Genomic DNA, 19,907 nt, shown 5'->3' on the forward strand with positions numbered 1-19,907 from the left:
TAAGGATATAGTGTAGAGATAATAATAATAATATATAAGATCGATATAAGAATATAGAGATATAAGTGTAAGCCGTTGCGTTCACAGTATTCTTTTAATCGAGCACTAAAATTGCCTATGACGGCTCGGCAGGCGTTCTCCGCGATGGCTGCGATTTGGTGACGGATATTTTCTTTTAATTGTACCAGGGAAGTCGGTTTGTTGGCGTCAAACTTTGGATTTGACATGACCCCACAGGAAAAAGTCCATAGGTGTCGAATCGGTACCGCGTGGAGGCCAACTTATGTCACCCCTCCTGGAGATTAATTTGCCAGGAAAAATTTGACCTCTGACCAGTATAATGATTTAATTCTTGCACCAACTGAATTTGGTAGGGGTGCAGTATTAAATCTTAATGGGAAATGCGACATAACGACGATCTGTGCACGTTTAAGGCCACAGCACGCTCCCGAATTGAAAGGTTCGGATCGTCCCGAATAGACTGGGCGACATTGTCTACGTTTTCGACCGTTCTCAACGATCTTACTTTATACTGGTGGTAAGACCTATTGTGAGTCCGCCCGGGTGGGTACCCGCCTATTTCTGCCGTGAAGCAGTAATGCGTTTCGGTTTGTAAGGGTGGGACAGCCGTTGTACTATACTTGAGACCTTAGAACTTGTATCTCAAGGTGGGTGGCGCATTTACGTTGTGAATGTCTACGGGCTCCATTAACCACTTAACACCAGGTGGGCTGTGAGATCGTCCACCCATCTAAGCAATAAAAAAAAAGAATAGACTCATAGCCCATCGGCTTATCAGTTCTTATCATCGGTTCAGTCATGTCTTTTATCATCGCATCACACACTTTACACATGGCTATTCACATACAATAAATTGTAATTAAATAATAGGCAGCGGCATGGCTCTGTCCATGGCATTGCTGACGTCCACGACCGACGATAACCATTTAATTTTACCGTCAGGTACCATCAGGCCGTATGCTCGTCTGCTTGCATGGGCAATATAAAAAAATGTACATCACTAAAACGTTATTATTAACACAAACTTGTAATGGTGGGTGATCAGAGTATGAAATAAAAAATGATAATTCACTAAAAATAAAAAAAATGTCTATTAATCGGTTTACGACCGTGTACGGTTTTTCGTGCATGCAACCGGTGTTCATCGATTTATAAGACGTTATCGCGCCAAAAAAAAAACGTAAAAACTTACCAAAATGAAACCACTAAAAGCTAATTTACACTTTGTAAACTACCTTAATCTAAACATCATAATGCACCTTCTAAGTTATGTTTACAGCATACGTCACAGAATTTATACACATGTTATTATTTATAGGTATACTTAATATTATAAAGCTGAAGAGTTTGTTTGTTTGGTTGAACGCGATAATCTCAGTAGCTGGTCTGATTTAAAAAAATATTTCAGTGTGAGATAGCCCATTTATTGAAGAATAGGCTATATAACATCACGCTAAGACCAATACGAGCGGAGCACTAATAAATAATAATTCAAAATCTGTTTCTTTTTCCTATTGAGAGCTTCCGCTATCTGCGCTGCGAAAACGATTAAAGTTTCGCTAAAATAATGTATGACAGGATTGTTTACCTTTAAGAGTCCTATAAAATATCCGTGACAGCGTATTATGTCTATATTTTAAGGTTTGCTCACTATAACCTTTTTTATGCTAACCAAACTTGTTCTAAAATAAAGCATTATTTGTGAAGGCGTTATTATAAAGTTGTTATTAATCCTTATCCAAATAAATACGTTATTCATTACAAGTGTACACTTAATTTAAAAGAAATTGTTGTTTACATCATTTTATTTCAATGAGTATCCTAGAAGATATCGCAGTTTAAAAATAACATCTCAGCAAAATAATGATCAAGCGTGCAATATTGATGTACAAAGCGTCGGCCGGCCGGTGCGCGGCGGCACAGAATAAGACGAATAACAAGAAAGAGAAATCACTTCAAGATATGCTTTGAAAATTGTAGATTTTTCTTGATTTCTCCAGGATTCCATCATCAGATCCTGATCTTGATAATTACAAGATCATAAGGGAAGTCTATCCTTTCAAACAAAAGAAAAAGTAATTATCAGAATTGCTTCAAGCATTCTCGAGAAATCGGTGAACATATTTAGACAAAAAAATTTTGGCCGAATCGAATCGAAAAAATCAAGGTCGAACCTCCTCTTTTGAATTCGGTTAAAAAGCGTGATTTTGATACTTTAAATAGCTCCTTAGCATTCTATTATTCATAAAATATTTTCACCTTCTACGTAAATGAAGATGCGGGTTAAATTTAGCGTTATCCCAAAGTAACTATTCCACGCGGACGAAGTCGCAGACAAAAGTTATTCATTCAACATATTCTGCCGCCACACGATGACGTCAATCAATATCACCTTCTATTATACGTTCAGAGATATTTGTAGGCACGCGTCATCAGAAATCGTAAGTTAAACAAAACAAATGTGGGAAAACATCTTGTTTATGTCTTGTTCAACGGTAAGAAATGCATCTGTTTTAACAAAGCAAGAAGTGACCTTGGGTTTATTTTCTTCTTTTTATTGCCGTATAGGTAGACGAGCATACGGCCCACCTGATGGTGAGTGGTTACCGTCGCTCATGGACGTCAGCCATGCCAGAGGCAGAGCCAAGCCGCTGCCTACCGTTTAATACTCTCCACAAGCCTCGTTTGAAGAAGGACATGTCATAGCGCTCGGGAAACACCGTGGAGCGGAGCTCATTCCATAGCCGGATGTTACGTGGCAAAAAAGATCTCTGGAAACGCACTGTGGATGACCGCAGCGGCTCCAGGTAGTATGAATGAACTCTACTCCGGTGGCGGGCGGTGCGATGGTAAAAGCGAGATGTCGGTATCATCTCGAACAATTCCTCAGAGCACTCCCCATGGAACATACGGTACAGAATACAGAGGGAACCGAAGTCCCTCCGCAGGCCCAGAGGTTCCAAACGATCCGTAAGAATGGGATTATCGACAATCCAAACGGCTGTTTTCTGTATGGAGTCAAATTGAAGTAGCTGGTATTTGGGAGCCCCAGTCCAGAGGTGGGAGCAGTACTCCACGCGAGGCCAGATCTGTGCTTTGTAAAGCAAAAGTCTTTTTCCATGCATGAAGTACCTTCTTTGCAGTGAACGTTTTAAAATGAAAAATACAATTATTATTGATAGCGACCCGCCCTCGCTTCGCTTCGGAAATATTAAAACACACATGAAACAAAAAAAAAAAATTTTTTTTTTTAAAAACGTAGCCTATGTTCATCAGGAACAATGTCGGCTTCTAATGGAAAAAGAATTTTTCAAATCGGTCCAGTAGTTTCGGAGCCTATTCGAAACAAACAAACAAACAAATCTTTCCTCTTTATAATATTAAGTATAGATTAAAATTTGAAATGTTAAACATAATTCAGGCGCTGGTTGAGAAGTTATTATACGATACTGACGTGGAAAAATTATATTTGATGATTCGAGAAAAGGATGGCGAAACTATCGATCGAAGAATGGCTGCTCTGCTGAACAATTCTGTAAGATATTGTATCCTACCTATTCGCTAGTAGCCTAAGGGGATATTCCAGCTACGTGCGGACGGGTTATTGGATTTTTGATTTTTTTTTTATTAGTTTTTTATTATTATTTTTTATATAGACGGGTGGAAGAGCTCATAGCCCACCTGTTATTAAGTGGTTACTGGAGCCCATAGACATCTGCAACGTAAATATGCGCCACTCACCTTGAGATATAAGTTCTAAGGTCTCAGTATAGTTACAACGGCTGCCCCACCCTTCAAACCGAAACACATTACTGCTTCACGGCAGAAATAGGTAGGGTGGTGGTCCTACCCGTGCGGACTCACAAGAGGTCCTACCACCAGTAATTACGCAAATTATAATTTTGCGGGTTTGATTTTTATTACACGATGTTATTCCCTCATCGTGGAAGTTAACCGTGTACATTTGTTGAGTACGTAATAGGTTCGGGGAAAAGTTTCTTCGCATTTTTTAAGAAAATTCACAACATATATATAATCTGGATCTCGGAAACGGCTCCAACGATTTTCATAAAATTTAGTATACAGGGGATTTCAGGGGCGATAAATCGATCTAGCTACGATTTATTTTCAGAAAATGTTGTTTTTTTCGTGTTTATACTAATCAGCTTTATGACTCTTCCCGACATCTATTGGCGAATAATAATACCATTTTTCTTAATTGAGAGCAACTAAACTGCTTTAAAGACGCAACAAGATGGCGTTATAAAAAAAACAAACGAGTAAAGCTCGGTCATCATCTAGTATACATTTAACTAAAATATGTAGGTACCATTTTCGATAACTGTTGTTCGATAACTTTTTGCCATCTTGTAGGTAAGGACATGATCCCATTGCTATAGAAATTTTGGGGCTTATGATCAAAATACCGGGACAATTGATTTTGGCAGTCCTCTCGTGATGTTAACTTGACACTGCCCAAAGAATTCTGAAGAGACCAAAACCAGCCAGATACAAATAGTATAGCCAAAGAGATTTTATTACAAGTTCAAACATACTATAATGCGAAAAGACTTTTCCCCAAACTATTCTTTCATTAGAAAGATTGGTACCTGCCTGAGATTCGAACACCGGTGCATCGCTCAACACGAATGCACCGGAGGTCTATTCTTTTAGACCACGACGACTTCTAAAATTTTGGAATAAAATATTATAATTAATTCTAATTAGTTATTCTAATAAATTAATTATCCTAAAAAAATATTGGATGATAATGATTTTACTCGGTTGCACCATAAAATTGTTGAATTTCTTCGCTATTTGTTCGTGATGCTCTTTGTTTGAAGGGTTCGGTGCACTTTAATAAGAATTAGCGTAATATATAATATATTTTTCGTATATAAGTAAAGACAAAAAAAGTACAAACACATACATGCATGCATCTATCTACATATAAATAAAATTCAGTCGCATTGATATTTTTGAAATTTGCCCTTTCAGATTTTTGAAAGGTTAAAAGTCTTGAAGCCGTCCGCAGTAAACAAAATAGTGCCTATATACGGCGACGTCACGCAAACCGACTTGGCCATGAAAACACAAGACATTAAAACGTTAACCTCAGAGGTAGGTACTTATTATTATTTATACTATATTAACTTAAAATCTTATTAATTTTAAATGTATATGCATGAGCTAAGAAAAGAGCGTACATTTACATTGTTATTATTATTATTCTTCTTTTTTCCCCACCTTATCCTACTAGGTGGGGTCGGCACAGTTAATTTTTCTCTTTCATTCTCTTCTATCAGCCGTCATCTCAACACTCACTCCTCTCTCTCTCATATCGTCATTCACACACTCCATGTCTTCCTCGGTCGACCTCTTCCCCCTCTACCTTGCACTACCATTTCCATACATCTCCTAGTCACATGCATCTTCTCTCTATGCATCACATGTCCATACCACGCTAACCGTCCGCTCTTAATTTGTTGACTACCGGGGCTACTTTCACACTTATTTCTCTGTTGTTGCTATTAATATTATTATTACTTATTCTCGACAAATATCGCATCGTTTTGTTTATCAACTGGGATAATCTTGTTATTATTTTTATTTTATTATACAGATCTCGACGCTCTATTCTGTAATATTGTGTTCCTGGAAATGTGTAGAGCCGTCAATGTGGCCAAAATTACTTTTTATTTACCTACTTATAATGTCGTCAGAGGTCATTGTTATCGCCAAGTAGGCAGTAGAGTTTGTCCTATTCCCTTTCTTAAAAATTCTCAGATGCCAATGCACGGGCTTTTCGTTTCGGCGTCTGATCGTGTAATGTTTCAGGTTTCGGTGGTACTTCACGTGGCCGCCAGTGTAATGTTCAAAGAACCTATGTCCGTTACCTTGAATTACAACTATGAGGGGACGAAGAGGGTACTTAAGTTATCACGGCAAATGGAAAATATTGAAGTGAGTATTTTTCTGTTAACAAATTTAGGTATGCTATTTATTTAGGTGTTTGGCTTCGAAATCGCCTTTTAATATACAGAAATTTAAGTGCGGACGAAATTTGGATAATGATATTTGTAGGCAAGCTTTTGAGAATTATATTATTTTTCGACATTCAGCCTAACTGAAATGATCTAAACAAAAAAAAAACTGGGATCACATTGGAGTCGAACGCGTGCGATCAAAACGTTAATAATGTGATCGGATTAGTTATGGTAAAGGGAAACAAAACTGCAAAAATATGAACTTCAGAAATGAGACCCAATTTTTTTTAAACCATGGATTTACTTTATGCTATCTCACGCCATATCGTTCATGAACCATCGAACTCTGCAGATTATTTTTATTCGGGCAAAATCGAATGCAATATAATAGTCTTCAACATTTGATTTTGTTTTGGACAAGTTTTAAATTCTTTTTTTTAGTCCTTCGTTCATGTTTCCTCTGTATATGCACAAGCGCTTGATGGAGGGAAGATAGTTAAGGAGACCTTGTACCCGCCGCCGGCTAATCACAAAGAACTAGAGACCTTTATATCGAAGTACGACAACGACAAAGATGAAACAAAGAAATTTTTTCGTGAGTCTGTCTTGGATGGTTATTTCTGTAGGAACTAAAAATAGGTGTACAGTCTGCTTATTAAACTATTGCATCATAATCATCAGCCCACAGTCGTTTACTGCTGGACATAGGCCTCTCTCAATCTACACCACTGAGCCCGGTCTTTGGCCCTCCTCAGCTACTGCATATACAATATTTTTTTTAGCATTTAGATTATTTTTATTGAAATAAAAGACGTCGCACCATGTCTTCTTCAGTCACGTAGACACTTGTCGTTGGCAGCCTATACGAGTGAGAGTGGAGATCTGCGTTACGACCATGAGCAGAGACAGACGGAATTTATCCTTATTCAGCTCCTTATTGCTGCCATCCTCCTTGCGTTGATAATCCTCAATGCTGAGTCGTGGCCTCATGAGGCTTTCTTGGTAAAATACAATATGGTGGGACCCTGCGTCCCCCCACGGCAGTGCTTTTGGAAGACATTTAGTTCTTCGAGGCCGCTGAAGTTTTATTTGAGTTTGGCTAATAGACTAATTAATTAATCCGCCACTAGACATTCGGCGTTAACTTTTTTACGGTTGAAAGGTCGAACTCCAACTTGCTTTAAACATAAAGAATGTGTCCATTGCTAGTTCTGTGTTTTTCGTTATTAAGTTAAGAAGCAACCAGAATGATTGCTGATCGCCTGTCGTGATTCATACTGTTTTGAGTGATATGTGTGGTGACGAGACCTTAATAAGACGTTGTTGTTTACATTTTGATACCTCATAATTAGTACCACTCTTTTTTTTTTCGGCGGGAAATCCTCATGGACTACCTCCGCCTGGGGAAAGGCGGAGGGGCGTGCCGGACTCCTACCGGCGAAAACCATCCCTGTGTCTCCCCACACGTGCGTGCAGGGCCGCGGGAATCGAAATTCTTCCGCAGCCCCACACCAGTGCTGGCCCGGTCTGTCCAGGCCTCGTCTCCTGCACGGGGTAGTGAGGCGTTCAGCTACCCCATGCATCGCCCCAGAGGCACGCGCCTCCGCCTCGGATCCATCGAATAGGCTTAGCACTCCTCATCCAACTGCTAAGCTTTCCGTGAACCTCGGACGGTCCGTGACTTGAGCAGCTATTGCAGACATAAACGGACTGTACTTACCATTTGCAATAATAATAACAAATAGCTGGGAACAAATAATGCATGTTTCATCCGACCCCAAATTAGAATTCACTGTGTTATGGGTACCAGAGACTTGTCAGTCCGTCTGTCAGTATGTACTGACATATTATTATATACTTTTACGAATGTTTGCCCGATGTGGACATTGAAGCCACGAGTCTCTGCGCAAACGTCAGAGGCGCTAACTATTGCACCACCGAGTCAGTCATATGTATAGACTCCATCAGTCTCTTAACGCTAGAGAAGAAATTAGCTCATTCGCCCAATTACGAAAAGAACAACGGTAGCAGTAACTCAATGACCTGAGTAGATCTTTAATCGTAGTAAAATATTATGATCTGCACAAAAAAATGCTTGTTCATAACAATAAAAAATATTACTTTACTTGCAGAACAACGTTGTAATACATACGCTTATGGTAAAGCGTTAACGGAGAACTTTGTGGCTGAAAACCATGGCACAATACCGACGTGCATAGTTAGACCATCTATGAGTAAGTGTTAAATAGATATTTCTATATTTATAATTCTATCTGAAGTCGAATTAATTGAAAGTCGTCGTGGCCTAAAGGATCAAGCGTTCGGTGCTCAAATTCCGCATACAGGTAAATCCTTTCTTTCCAATGATATACGTACTGTCAAGCCGGTAAGAGTAATGCTATCTGTTATCAAATAGCAGAAAAGAATATCAAAAGAACTAGTAATATCGAGAAGGCTCGAGTAGTATAACGCCATCTATTATCCAATAGTGGAAAGATATATCGAAATGACAATACTACCGGGAATGCTCTTGATAATTGTAGACTTGTCGTGTCAAATCGTTGCAGAGATGACACGAAGGCAGCTAGTAATCTGTTGTCCTCAAAACGAAGCAGCGAACGGATTATATGAAGCGAAGTGGAAAAGTGAATTGCAAATTGTGAAGTGTCCCTTAAGTGTTTTAAGAGTTAAATAGAGTTTTAATTTGTAATTTGTGAAAGCTTTATTTATCTCGAACCCCAGCGCTTAACAGTAATTTAATAGATATTCACGAAGGACTTTCACGAAGGAATCGTAGCATCGTTTAATAATATCCATCATAAAACAATTATAAGATATATAATAAATCGTGGAAAAGCGCCTTGTGAGACCGCGCGGCGAGGCACTATTTTTACTCGGTCTCGCAAATCAACGTGATCAGGTTTCTGACTTTTTGCGTGACCATCAAATTGATATCTTTTTAGTGCAGGAGACCCTACTTAAGCCCGCGCGCCGTGACCCTAAAATCGCGAACTATAACATGGTCAGGAACGACAGGCTCTCTGCTCGTGGTGGTGGTACCGTCATTTACTATAGAAGAGCCCTGCATTGCGTCCCGCTCGATCCTCCCGCGCTCGCTAATATCGAAGCATCAGTGTGCCGAATCTCACTGACGGGACACGCGCCGATCGTTATCGCGTCCGTTTATCTTCCACCGGATAAGATCGTTCTAAGCAGTGATATCGAGGCGCTGCTCGGCATGGGGAGCTCTGTCATTCTGGCGGGCGACCTAAATTGTAAACACATCAGGTGGAACTCACACACCACAACCCCGAATGGCAGGCGGCTTGACGCGTTAGTCGATGATCTCGCCTTCGATATCGTCGCTCCGCTAACACCGACTCACTACCCGCTAAATATCGCGCATCGCCCGGATATACTCGACATAGCGTTATTAAAAAACGTAACTCTGAGCTTACACTCGATCGAAGTAGTTTCAGAGTTAGATTCAGACCACCGTCCCGTCGTTATGAAGCTCGGTCGCGCTCCCGACTCCGTTCCCGTCACGAGGACTGTGGTGGATTGGCACACGCTGGGCATCAGCCTGGCTGAATCTGATCCACCATCGCTCCCGTTTAACCCGGACTCTACCCCGTCTCCTCAGGATACCGCTGAAGCCATAGACATCTTAACGTCACACATCACCTCAACATTAGATAGATCATCGAAACAAGTTGTAGCGGAGGATTTCCTTCACCGCTTCAAATTGTCCGATGATATTAGGGAACTCCTTAGAGCTAAGAACGCCTCGATACGCGCCTACGACAGGTATCTTACCGCGGAAAATCGTATTCGAATGCGTGCCCTACAACGCGACGTAAAGTCTCGCATCGCCGAAGTCCGAGATGCCAGATGGTCTGATTTCTTAGAAGGACTCGCGCCCTCCCAAAGGTCTTACTACCGCTTAGCTCGTACTCTCAAATCGGATACGGTAGTAACTATGCCCCCCCTCGTAGGCCCCTCAGGCCGACTCGCGGCGTTTGATGATGACGAAAAAGCAGAGTTGCTGGCCGATACATTGCAAACCCAGTGCACGCCCAGCACTCAATCCGTGGACCCTGTTCATGTAGAATTAGTAGACAGTGAGGTAGAACGCAGAGCCTCCTTGCCACCCTCGGATGCGTTACCACCCGTCACCCCGATGGAAGTTAAAGACTTGATCAAAGACCTACGTCCTCGCAAGGCTCCCGGTTCCGACGGTATATCCAACCGCGTTATTAAACTTCTACCCGTCCAACTCATCGTGATGTTGGCATCTATTTTCAATGCCGCTATGGCGAACTGTATCTTTCCCGCGGTGTGGAAAGAAGCGGACGTTATCGGCATACATAAACCCGGTAAACCAAAAAATCATCCGACGAGCTACCGCCCGATCAGCCTCCTCATGTCTCTAGGCAAACTGTATGAGCGTCTGCTCTACAAACGCCTCAGAGACTTCGTCTCATCCAAGGGCATTCTCATCGATGAACAATTCGGATTCCGTACAAATCACTCATGCGTTCAACAGGTGCACCGCCTCACGGAGCACATTCTTGTGGGGCTTAATCGACCAAAACCGTTATACACGGGAGCTCTCTTCTTCGACGTCGCAAAAGCGTTCGACAAAGTCTGGCACAACGGTTTGATTTTCAAACTATTCAACATGGGTGTGCCGGATAGTCTCGTGCTCATCATACGGGACTTCTTGTCGAACCGCTCTTTTCGATATCGAGTCGAGGGAACCCGTTCCTCCCCACGACCTCTCACAGCAGGAGTCCCGCAAGGCTCTGTCCTTTCACCCCTCCTATTTAGCTTATTCGTTAACGATATTCCCCGGTCGCCGCCGACCCATTTAGCTTTATTCGCCGACGACACGACTGTTTACTATTCCAGTAGAAACAAGTCCCTAATCGCGAAGAAGCTTCAGAGCGCAGCCCTAGCCCTAGGACAGTGGTTCCGAAAATGGCGCATAGACATCAACCCAGCGAAAAGTACTGCGGTGCTATTTCAGAGGGGAAGCTCCACACGGATTTCCTCCCGTATTAGGAGGAGGAATCTCACACCCCCGATTACTCTCTTTAGTCAATCCATACCCTGGGCCAGGAAGGTCAAGTACCTGGGCGTTACCCTGGATGCATCGATGACATTCCGCCCGCATCTAAAATCAGTCCGTGACCGTGCCGCGTTTATTCTCGGTAGACTCTACCCCATGATCTGTAAGCGGAGTAAAATGTCCCTTCGGAACAAGGTGACACTTTACAAAACTTGCATAAGGCCCGTCATGACTTACGCGAGTGTGGTGTTCGCTCACGCGGCCCGCACACACATAGACACCCTTCAATCTCTACAATCCCGCTTTTGCAGGTTAGCCGTCGGAGCTCCGTGGTTCGTGAGGAACGTTGACCTACACGACGACCTGGGCCTCGAAACTATACAGAAATACATGAAGTCAGCGTCGGAACGGTACTTCGATAAGGCTATGCGTCATGATAATCGCCTTATCGTAGCCGCCGCTGACTACTCCCCGAATCCTGATCATGCAGGAGCCAGTCACCGTCGACGCCCTAGACACGTCCTTACGGATCCATCAGATCCAATAACCTTTGCACTAGACGCCTTCAGCTCTAGGAGCAGGCTTAGGGACCTCGGTAACCGTACTCGTCGAACTCGACAAAGAGTTCGCCGTGCAACCTAACCCATGAATCAGCTCGCTGAGTTTCTCGCCGGATCTTCTCAGCGGGTCGCGATTCCGATCCGGTAGTAGATTCATTCGCGAAGCAGCTACTCTTGAGTTGTTAGGTCTCCTTCGGAGGCGCTTGGGCAGCTGTTAGCAAATCCCACCCCTCCTGGCCGAGCCTTTGCTCGCCCACCTGTCCTGGTGAAACTGGAAAGGCCTCGCGGCCACCAGTAATCATTCAATCATAAAAAAAAAAAAAACTATTTTTACTGGTGGTAGAACTTCTTGTGAGTCCGCAGGAGTAGGTATCGCCACCCTGCCTATTTCTGCCATAAAGCAGTAATGCCGTTCCCGTTCGAAGGGTTCGGTCAGTGGTCATACCCTATTGCGACTTAAGCCTCATGCTTCAAAATAAGTTTTTTTTATTGTTTAGACAGGTGGACGAGCTCACAGCCCAACTGGTGTTAAGTGGTTACTGGAGCCCATAGACATTTACAACGTAAATGCGCCACTCACCTTGAGATATAAGTTCTAAGGTCTCGAGTATAGTTACAACGGCTGCCCCATCCTTCAAACCGAAACGCATTACTGTTTCACGGCAGAAATAGGCAAGGTGGTGGTACCCACCCGTGCGGGCTCACAAGAGGTCCTACCACCAGTATGCCATTCACGTTGTGATATCTATGGACTACGGTAACTACTGCACTGCCGGGCATTGAAGTAGTGTCAAGAATCAAGTTCAATTATCAATCAATAGATTTTCTTGTTTAGTTACTTCGAAAGCCGACGAGCCTTTACCTGGGTGGTTAGACAACTGGTACGGACCGGCGCACCTCTTAGACAACGTATCTCGTGGATGGGATCGTTCGTGCTTCAATCGAAGAGAATTCTTAGCTGACATGATACCAGTGGACTATGTCGCGAACCTCTGTATCGTGGCGGGAGCGAGAAACAACAGGTAATCCGGTTTTTGATGTTACCAGAGTTGGAATCACCACACAATGATGAGACTTCACAGTTGTGGTGACTCCATTAAATACCATATGACAGGGAAGAATCTATATTCCATGTATCGCGTAATGTGTAAAATACGTAATAATAGTTATTTGATACAAATATAAATAACGATATGGCGTAATATAGTGCACTAGAGTATACTCCGCTGTTCTTAGTACCCTAAGCATCTAGGGTATCGGGAAATATAGTGTTTGATAGGCTACTACACTAGTTGCGACATTTGATCACTCGCACACCGCATGTCTCTTGGTTCGAGGCATTTAACAGCAGTTAATTATTATCAATCTAATTCTTTATTAGTTATTATTTTCTATTTCTATCGGTCCATTTCATTTTCAGTTGTGTCGATGTCGCGGTATTCAACAGTTGTACCACAGGAGCGAATCCAATAACCTGGGAAGATGCACATAAGCGCATGATAGAAGTTACAGTTAAGAATAAATTGAGTAAGTTTCTGATACTTAGGTCTAGATATAAAACGTCATAGGACTCATATTTTAGAATAAATCAATAGAGCCTTTATTCCATAGATTCAATCTTGGACCAAATCATTCTGTTTACCAAATATAGAAATCGCAACTTGTTTGCCGCCATCTTGATAAAATCTAGGAGTTCACGTCGTAGAATCAATTTGATTCAAAGCCCCTGGTACGGCAGTATCACGAGCAGTAAAATTAACCGTTAATAAAGAAAGATTATGTTTTTACATTTAAATAGAATATTACACGTAATTATATTAGCATGTGGATCGTATGCTGAATCCCAAATTAGGTGCTAAGAATAAATTGACTCTTTAATAATATCTATCTTGACGAATTCCCAGTGAGAGTTCAGATTAGGCTGGACCTGCTGCTTATATAGCATCTTCTCCATCTAGACGAACAACGGTGAGAGGAATTTAGACATATCATTTGTTTCAGATGATTGGCCATATCCATTTGTATTATACACACAGTCAAAGCTACTATTCTCAATTTATACGATGTTTCTGCAGTTAATTCCTGCAAAAATAGCGGACGGCTGGCTGTGGGTTACTGGAAGGAGTCCAAAGTAAATATATTTCTCAATATTTTTTAAGAGTTCCAGGCGAGAAACCGCTCATCGTTATATAGGCTATATGTAATTAGTGGGTGAACGATAGAGATATTGGTTTAATCTGGATTGGATAGAGATATTGGTTAATGCGTAAACGCCATAATCCACTTTGAAATGAAGCCTTTATTTGAGTTTTCAAATACTGTTATGCCAGATATTTTCCTCTTTAAGGGAACGTATTGGTCTGGAAAACATTAAACGACGTTAAATTAATTTTTTCGTATCGTATAAGTGTCCAATTAAATAAGAACAAATTTAATTTGGACCTCATCGAACTTTAGGACACACTGCAGATTCGATCGGACGCTTAAATATAATTTAATTCGATTTTGCATTCCCAGGTATACAAAAATACAGAAGAAAGTAATAAATGTAAGGGAAGCACTGAGTTTTTTTCTGAACAATTCATGGGTAATTGAATGCGAAAATACTAGGAAACTCTTTAGATCTCTATCATTGGATGATCAAAAAAAGTTTCCCTGTGATCCCGTTAACATTCACTGGAGAAAATACTTAGAAGACTATCAAAAGGGCATCGAAAAGTATTTGTGCCAGGGAAAAGTGGGGCCAAATAAACCTTAAAATTTTTGGATTCCGTTTCTGAAAAAAAAACTTCATCTCATCATCTTTGTCATTCATTCATGTGTGTTATAATAATTTCATTAGATTGTAATTTATCTAATCGTTTATCAATTCTATACTGTCAATGGTACGGATCAAATAAGTGTATATATCATATGTAATTTATATTATCATTTACGAATACAATGGAAAATTGTCTAAAGAATAAAGTGGTCATTGTGACTGGAAGCAGTTCGGGTATTGGAGAAGCTATTGCTGCAGAATTAGTATCTCAAGAAGCAAAAGTTGTTATAATTGGCAGAAGAGAACATAAACTGAAGTTAATAGCAGCAAGATGTGAACTAGTTGGTACAAGGCCATTGGTAATCAGAGCAAATATGACTAAAGACGATGATAGAAGAATGATCATTAAAAGGACAATAAAAAATTTTGGGAAATTAAACGTGCTTGTGAATTATGCTGGTGTAGCCAAATTCATCAGTATTTTGTCCAATGAAGCGATTGAAATGTTCGATGAAGTTGTGTCCATCAATATTCGATCCATTGTGCATTTGGTTCATCTTTTTGCCATATTTGATTGCAAGTGAAGGATCCATTATTAATATTGGAAGTGTTGGAGGTGAGGTATCGCCCCGATAATATCTGAGACTTTTTCTTACTGTGTTTCCAAAGCTGCATTACATCATTTTACGAAATTTTGGCGTTAGAGCTGGCTAGTAAGAATGTCTGAGTTAATCTTATCGCCCCGGGCCCAGTGAGAACTAGTTTTATAGATTCGATAGATATAAATGATGAAGATAAAGCGAAATTCTTGAGCAATTTGATAAAAGGCAATTCTCTTAGTAAAATGATTGATCTGGACGAAATAGCGCAGCTTACAGCGTTTCTTCTCAGAGAAAAAGTAAACACTATAACTATTTCATTATTTGTAATTGATAATGGGCTTCTCTTGAAAAAACACTTTCCCGAGATTGAGCTTTAAGATAGTGAAACATCTGTTATTGTTATACAATATAATAATAGTGTATATAAATGCTTAACATAATCATTAATCATCTTCCATCATCACAAGTTCTTTAGTAAGATAACCTGTAAAGTGTAAACCCTCATTTGGTGTCCAAATGCTATGTGGAAGAAACAGCTTTACAAAGATAGAAGACTCCTTTTAGAGATCAATTTCCCATAATTTGACAAACAACAAAGTCTACACCTGAAATTATATACCAATATGTACTCTTATTTAAAAAAAGCTCTTATTTCTATTTTTGGAGGTGGCTATAACAGAGCTTATAAATTTAAATAGCATTAAAATACTGGTAGCAGTACTTATAAGTCGGGGTCTTATTCTATGTAATGAATCTATACCAGATTGAAACCGAACATTTAAGCATTTTAAATAAATAAAAAACAATGTGAAATTTTGTTATCCTTTCATTTAACTATATAATTTCACAGTAAGCTGATAGGATCTCGTTGGTGTAGCACTGAGAGTGACGGAGTCTCAACTGCAAGATCCTGCAACTCTGCGGATGGACTTTGCTTCGTCAGCGCTCACCGTGATGCAGCGCATGTCTTGTTGGGAATAGCTTACCTGAAATCACATAGAAATGCGAAGCTACAGTCATGGCGTACATTAGTTTTGACTACAGGAACATTTAAATTTATTCTGAATCCTCGGTTTATATAAAATAGTACAAGTTCAGTTACAAAGAACGAAAAGCAAACTTTTCATTTGCGTGATTTTATTACGAAACTAGCTGTGCCCGCGACTCCGTCCGCGTGGAATGGCGACTTTGGGCAGCAGTTTTAGGACATATCTTTTAGTTTATAAACACCGTCATTGGGGTATTTAGAAAAATCTAATTTAAAGTAACGCTTCTCTATACACGACATAGACGTATAGCCATCGGGGATCAAGGCATACAAATTGCTAGGATTGCTAAAATGTTACAGAGCTACATAACCGTGTGACCGAGTTGACTATGTGAAAAGCAGTTAACACTTAAATCTACACCCACAACTTTTAGCGTCTGACCTTGGGCTTTATTTATTATCATCATGAAGCATAGGCTCACTGGAAACGCGATCGGTAGTGAGTTGTGCTTCCCGTTCTTCTAGTGTCTCCCGAGACCGGGCATGCTTTTGCTGTCCGAACCCTCTGAGAGCTCAGACGGATTTCCCTATCAATAAAGGTCTTAGACTCAAGCGTTAGTGCATGAGCCTCGCAATCGGTAGAGAGACATGCTTCTCGTTCTTCAAGTGTCTCCTGAGACCAAGCAATTGCTGTCCGAGCCCTCTGAAAGCTCAGACGGATTTTCCTATTAGTAAAGGTCTCAGACTCACGCGATAGTGTATAAGATTCACGATCAGATGCAGTTTAACTTTATTACAGTTATAACTATTATAAGACGTTTCAACCTAATCTTTTAACTATAGAAAACAAACGTGCCTATGGGTTTATTTTGCTCGTCGAGCCCTCGGCTCGGCAAGCAGGCAGCGGCGCGGCATCGGCGCGCTTTGTATACCCGCGCGGCTGCACAGACGTAAACAATCTACAAACGCCCAGCTACGTGATTCTTTAAATTGGCATAACTTTTTTATTTCTGAACCGATTGACATGAAACAAACATTAAATGTTAAGTAAAGATTACGACAATAAATTAGTGAAAGCCACATTTAAATCGGCAGAGCTGATATTTCTTTGATTGCCCCTGTAGGCAGACGAGCATACCGTGTGGTTACCGTCGCCCAAGGACTTGAGAAACGCCAGGGTCAGAGCCAAGCCGCTGCCTGCCAATAAGTACTCTCCAGAAGCTAGGCTTGAAGAAGGACATGTCATAGCGCTCGGGAAACACCGTGGAAGGGAGCTCATTCCAAAGCCGGATAGTAAGTGGTAAAAAAGATGAAACGCACTGTCAATGAACGCAGTGATTCCAGGTAGTAGAGAGGATATGGCCTCACAAGACGATCAGCTTAGGTAGGGAAAAAAAAGGAAGAAAACAGTTCTTCCCGCGTAGGCTCTGCTTCGGTTCGCACTCGCAGAATATTCCCTCTACGGCTATAACAAATACTTCTTGGAGGGATTTGAAGAGAGTCATAGGCAATTGTTCGATTTGACACTATGCATTTCTGGTGTCGTCAAGCGATTGCGTAGTAGGAGGCACAAGTCGTGAGATCTTGACAAAAGAGCGGTACACTTAAGGTAAAATTGGATCACTCATGTATTACTTTTTGAAGTGAAACTTCTTTAGATTCGTTGTGATTTCAAACTCGATGAAACGAAAAAATAAGTCAATAGAGACACAAACACATAAATACGATTAACACACAGAAACACATAAATATACGATTCAGCCGGCGAAAGAATGAGTTAGAACACATTATATGTGCAGTTAAAATATCAATTCACAGAGGGCGCTACCTCATACTATAAAAGATGATTTACAATTATTTCTATGTAGTTTGTTATCAACAGATATCGCTGCACGTATATTCAACAATTCCTGAATCGCGGTGACGAGATTTTACACAGTTATAGACATTCTCGTATTTCTCCTGCTACATTATACTAATCTGACGTAGAGATGCCGTGATCATGCAGGCCGTTCCTCCAGGGTGAGGCTGTTCCATTGTCATTTGTCACTGCGGAGTGGTTGATCCTTGCGATTATTTTTACTTATTAAAAGTTTCAATTCTACCGTGTGTGACTTGCACTGTGCAGTACTGTGCACACACACACACACACACACACACGCTTTTTTTTTTATTAATTTAACTTCGCTTAATTTGGGATTGGAAAATGTATTAGTAATTTTATAATAGATATGCCCGGGGTCTCACTCGTATGATAGTCAAAAATAGCCCAATTTTTTACCGACGTCCAAAATGTTATCAATTTATCCCTTTTTTTTCTGTAGAACAGGTATATTTTCGGTTTTTATCGCTAACTTGCTTTTTCTATGTGGTGACGAATATGAAATATTTATACACGAATTTATATTATTAAGCTTTAGATTTTAGACGATTTTTATTGATATTTTTGGTGCTAGGGAAACCATTTGAATAATATACCTAAACCTATTTCTAATTCATAATCTTTTAAGAAAATCTTACAGCGACTTTAGTTTTTTTTTTTTTTTTTTTTCCTACCTAAGCTGATAGATAGCCTTGAGAGGCTATGTCACCGTAACCCTAACTTTAGTAGGTGAGCTCACGGGGCTCAACCTGACGATGTTGCTAACACGAACCCTAGCAAGAGCCGTGCTTCGCAGAATCTACCACCGGATCGGAAACGCGACCCACTGAGAAGATCCGGCGAGAAACTCAGTGGGCTGTGTCTGAGAGTTAATTTACTCGTCGAGCCCTTCGTCGCAAGCGACGGGTTCGACGAGAACGGTGACCGGTGCTTGAAGTACCTAAAAGCACCGTTAGTGGATCGGGAGGATCCGAGATGACGTGTTTTGGGCGACGTCGACTGCTTTCCATTCTGTCCGCAGGATCGGGAATGTAGTTACCGGCGGCCACGATGAGAGGGTTCTCGTGTCGTGCCGCTTTATCGAAGTGGGCGACATTAGACAAGACTATAGGACTTATAAAATATTCCTTATGCTATCTTTTTATACGAGTATTGAACGATGTCCAAGACAAAAAACAAAAAACCGATTTTTACTAAAAAGTTTCAAATGGTATATATTATTATATTATATAGTACATATGTACTTCTGGTACTAAATATACATTCATCCATAGTAAATTATTCCTAAGAAATTGGTGCCTGGAAGAATTAAATGAGGTTGATAAAAAATATGTGGTTAATAAAATTGCACGAAAGTGTACATTGATTTTTTTAAATTTTTTTATTGCTTAGATGGGTGGACGAGATCTCAGCCCACCTGGCGTTAAGTGGTTACTGGAGCCCATCGACATCTACGACGTAAATGCGCCACCCACCTTGAGATATAAGTTCTAAGATCTCAGTATAGTTACAACGGCTGCCCCACCCTTCAAACCGAAACGCATTACTGCTTCACGGCAGAAATAGGCAGGGCGGTGGTACCTACCCGCACAGACTCACAAGAGGTCCTACGACCAGTATAACTAATGTATCCATCCTCAAAGAGCTCCAAATCAAACAAAGGCTTTCGTCGATTGGGCAATTGCGAATCCTTTATATGTTTGGACATATCATTCGTAATGAAAGCTCATTGGAACGTTTAGTGGTTCAAGGAAGAGTAGACGGTCAACGCTCCCGCGGCCGATCATCCACAAGGTGGACAGACTTGATTAAGTCATCTACGAAGTGTTCCCTTACTGAATGTACACGTACCGCCACAAATAGAGAGAGATGGAGAAGTCTCTCAAAAGCCGCCATGAGTGTACGACTGAGAAGAAGAAACCAAGAATTTCATGCCAATTCTCCTCAGCTGTGCTTTACGAATCGGTGCTAAAGTTATGACGATTTAAAAGTGCCTTCAAAGAGATTATTTAAATAAAACATAATAATATTCTGA

At 40.8% G+C, this 19,907-nt stretch overlaps 1 protein-coding gene across 1 annotated transcript in view; it reads left to right on the forward strand.

Moving 5' to 3' along the window:
- Positions 1–14,529, forward strand: part of LOC114243532 (fatty acyl-CoA reductase 1) — a 45,454-nt gene extending 30,925 nt beyond the window's left edge. The window contains exons 3-11 of the mRNA XM_089731763.1: positions 3,443–3,556; positions 5,020–5,142; positions 5,860–5,985; positions 6,450–6,603; positions 8,141–8,242; positions 12,475–12,661; positions 13,060–13,166; positions 13,641–13,770; positions 14,157–14,529. Coding sequence (XP_089587889.1) covers positions 3,443–3,556; positions 5,020–5,142; positions 5,860–5,985; positions 6,450–6,603; positions 8,141–8,242; positions 12,475–12,661; positions 13,060–13,166; positions 13,641–13,770; positions 14,157–14,397 — 1,284 coding nt within the window. The 3' untranslated portion in view covers positions 14,398–14,529. The remainder of the gene's footprint in view (positions 1–3,442; positions 3,557–5,019; positions 5,143–5,859; positions 5,986–6,449; positions 6,604–8,140; positions 8,243–12,474; positions 12,662–13,059; positions 13,167–13,640; positions 13,771–14,156) is intronic.
- Positions 14,530–19,907: the final 5,378 nt, after the last annotated feature.

Source organism: Bombyx mandarina, chromosome 12, assembly GCF_030267445.1.
Source record: "Bombyx mandarina strain Sakado chromosome 12, ASM3026744v2".
Classification (NCBI taxonomy): Eukaryota; Metazoa; Arthropoda; class Insecta; order Lepidoptera; family Bombycidae; genus Bombyx; species Bombyx mandarina.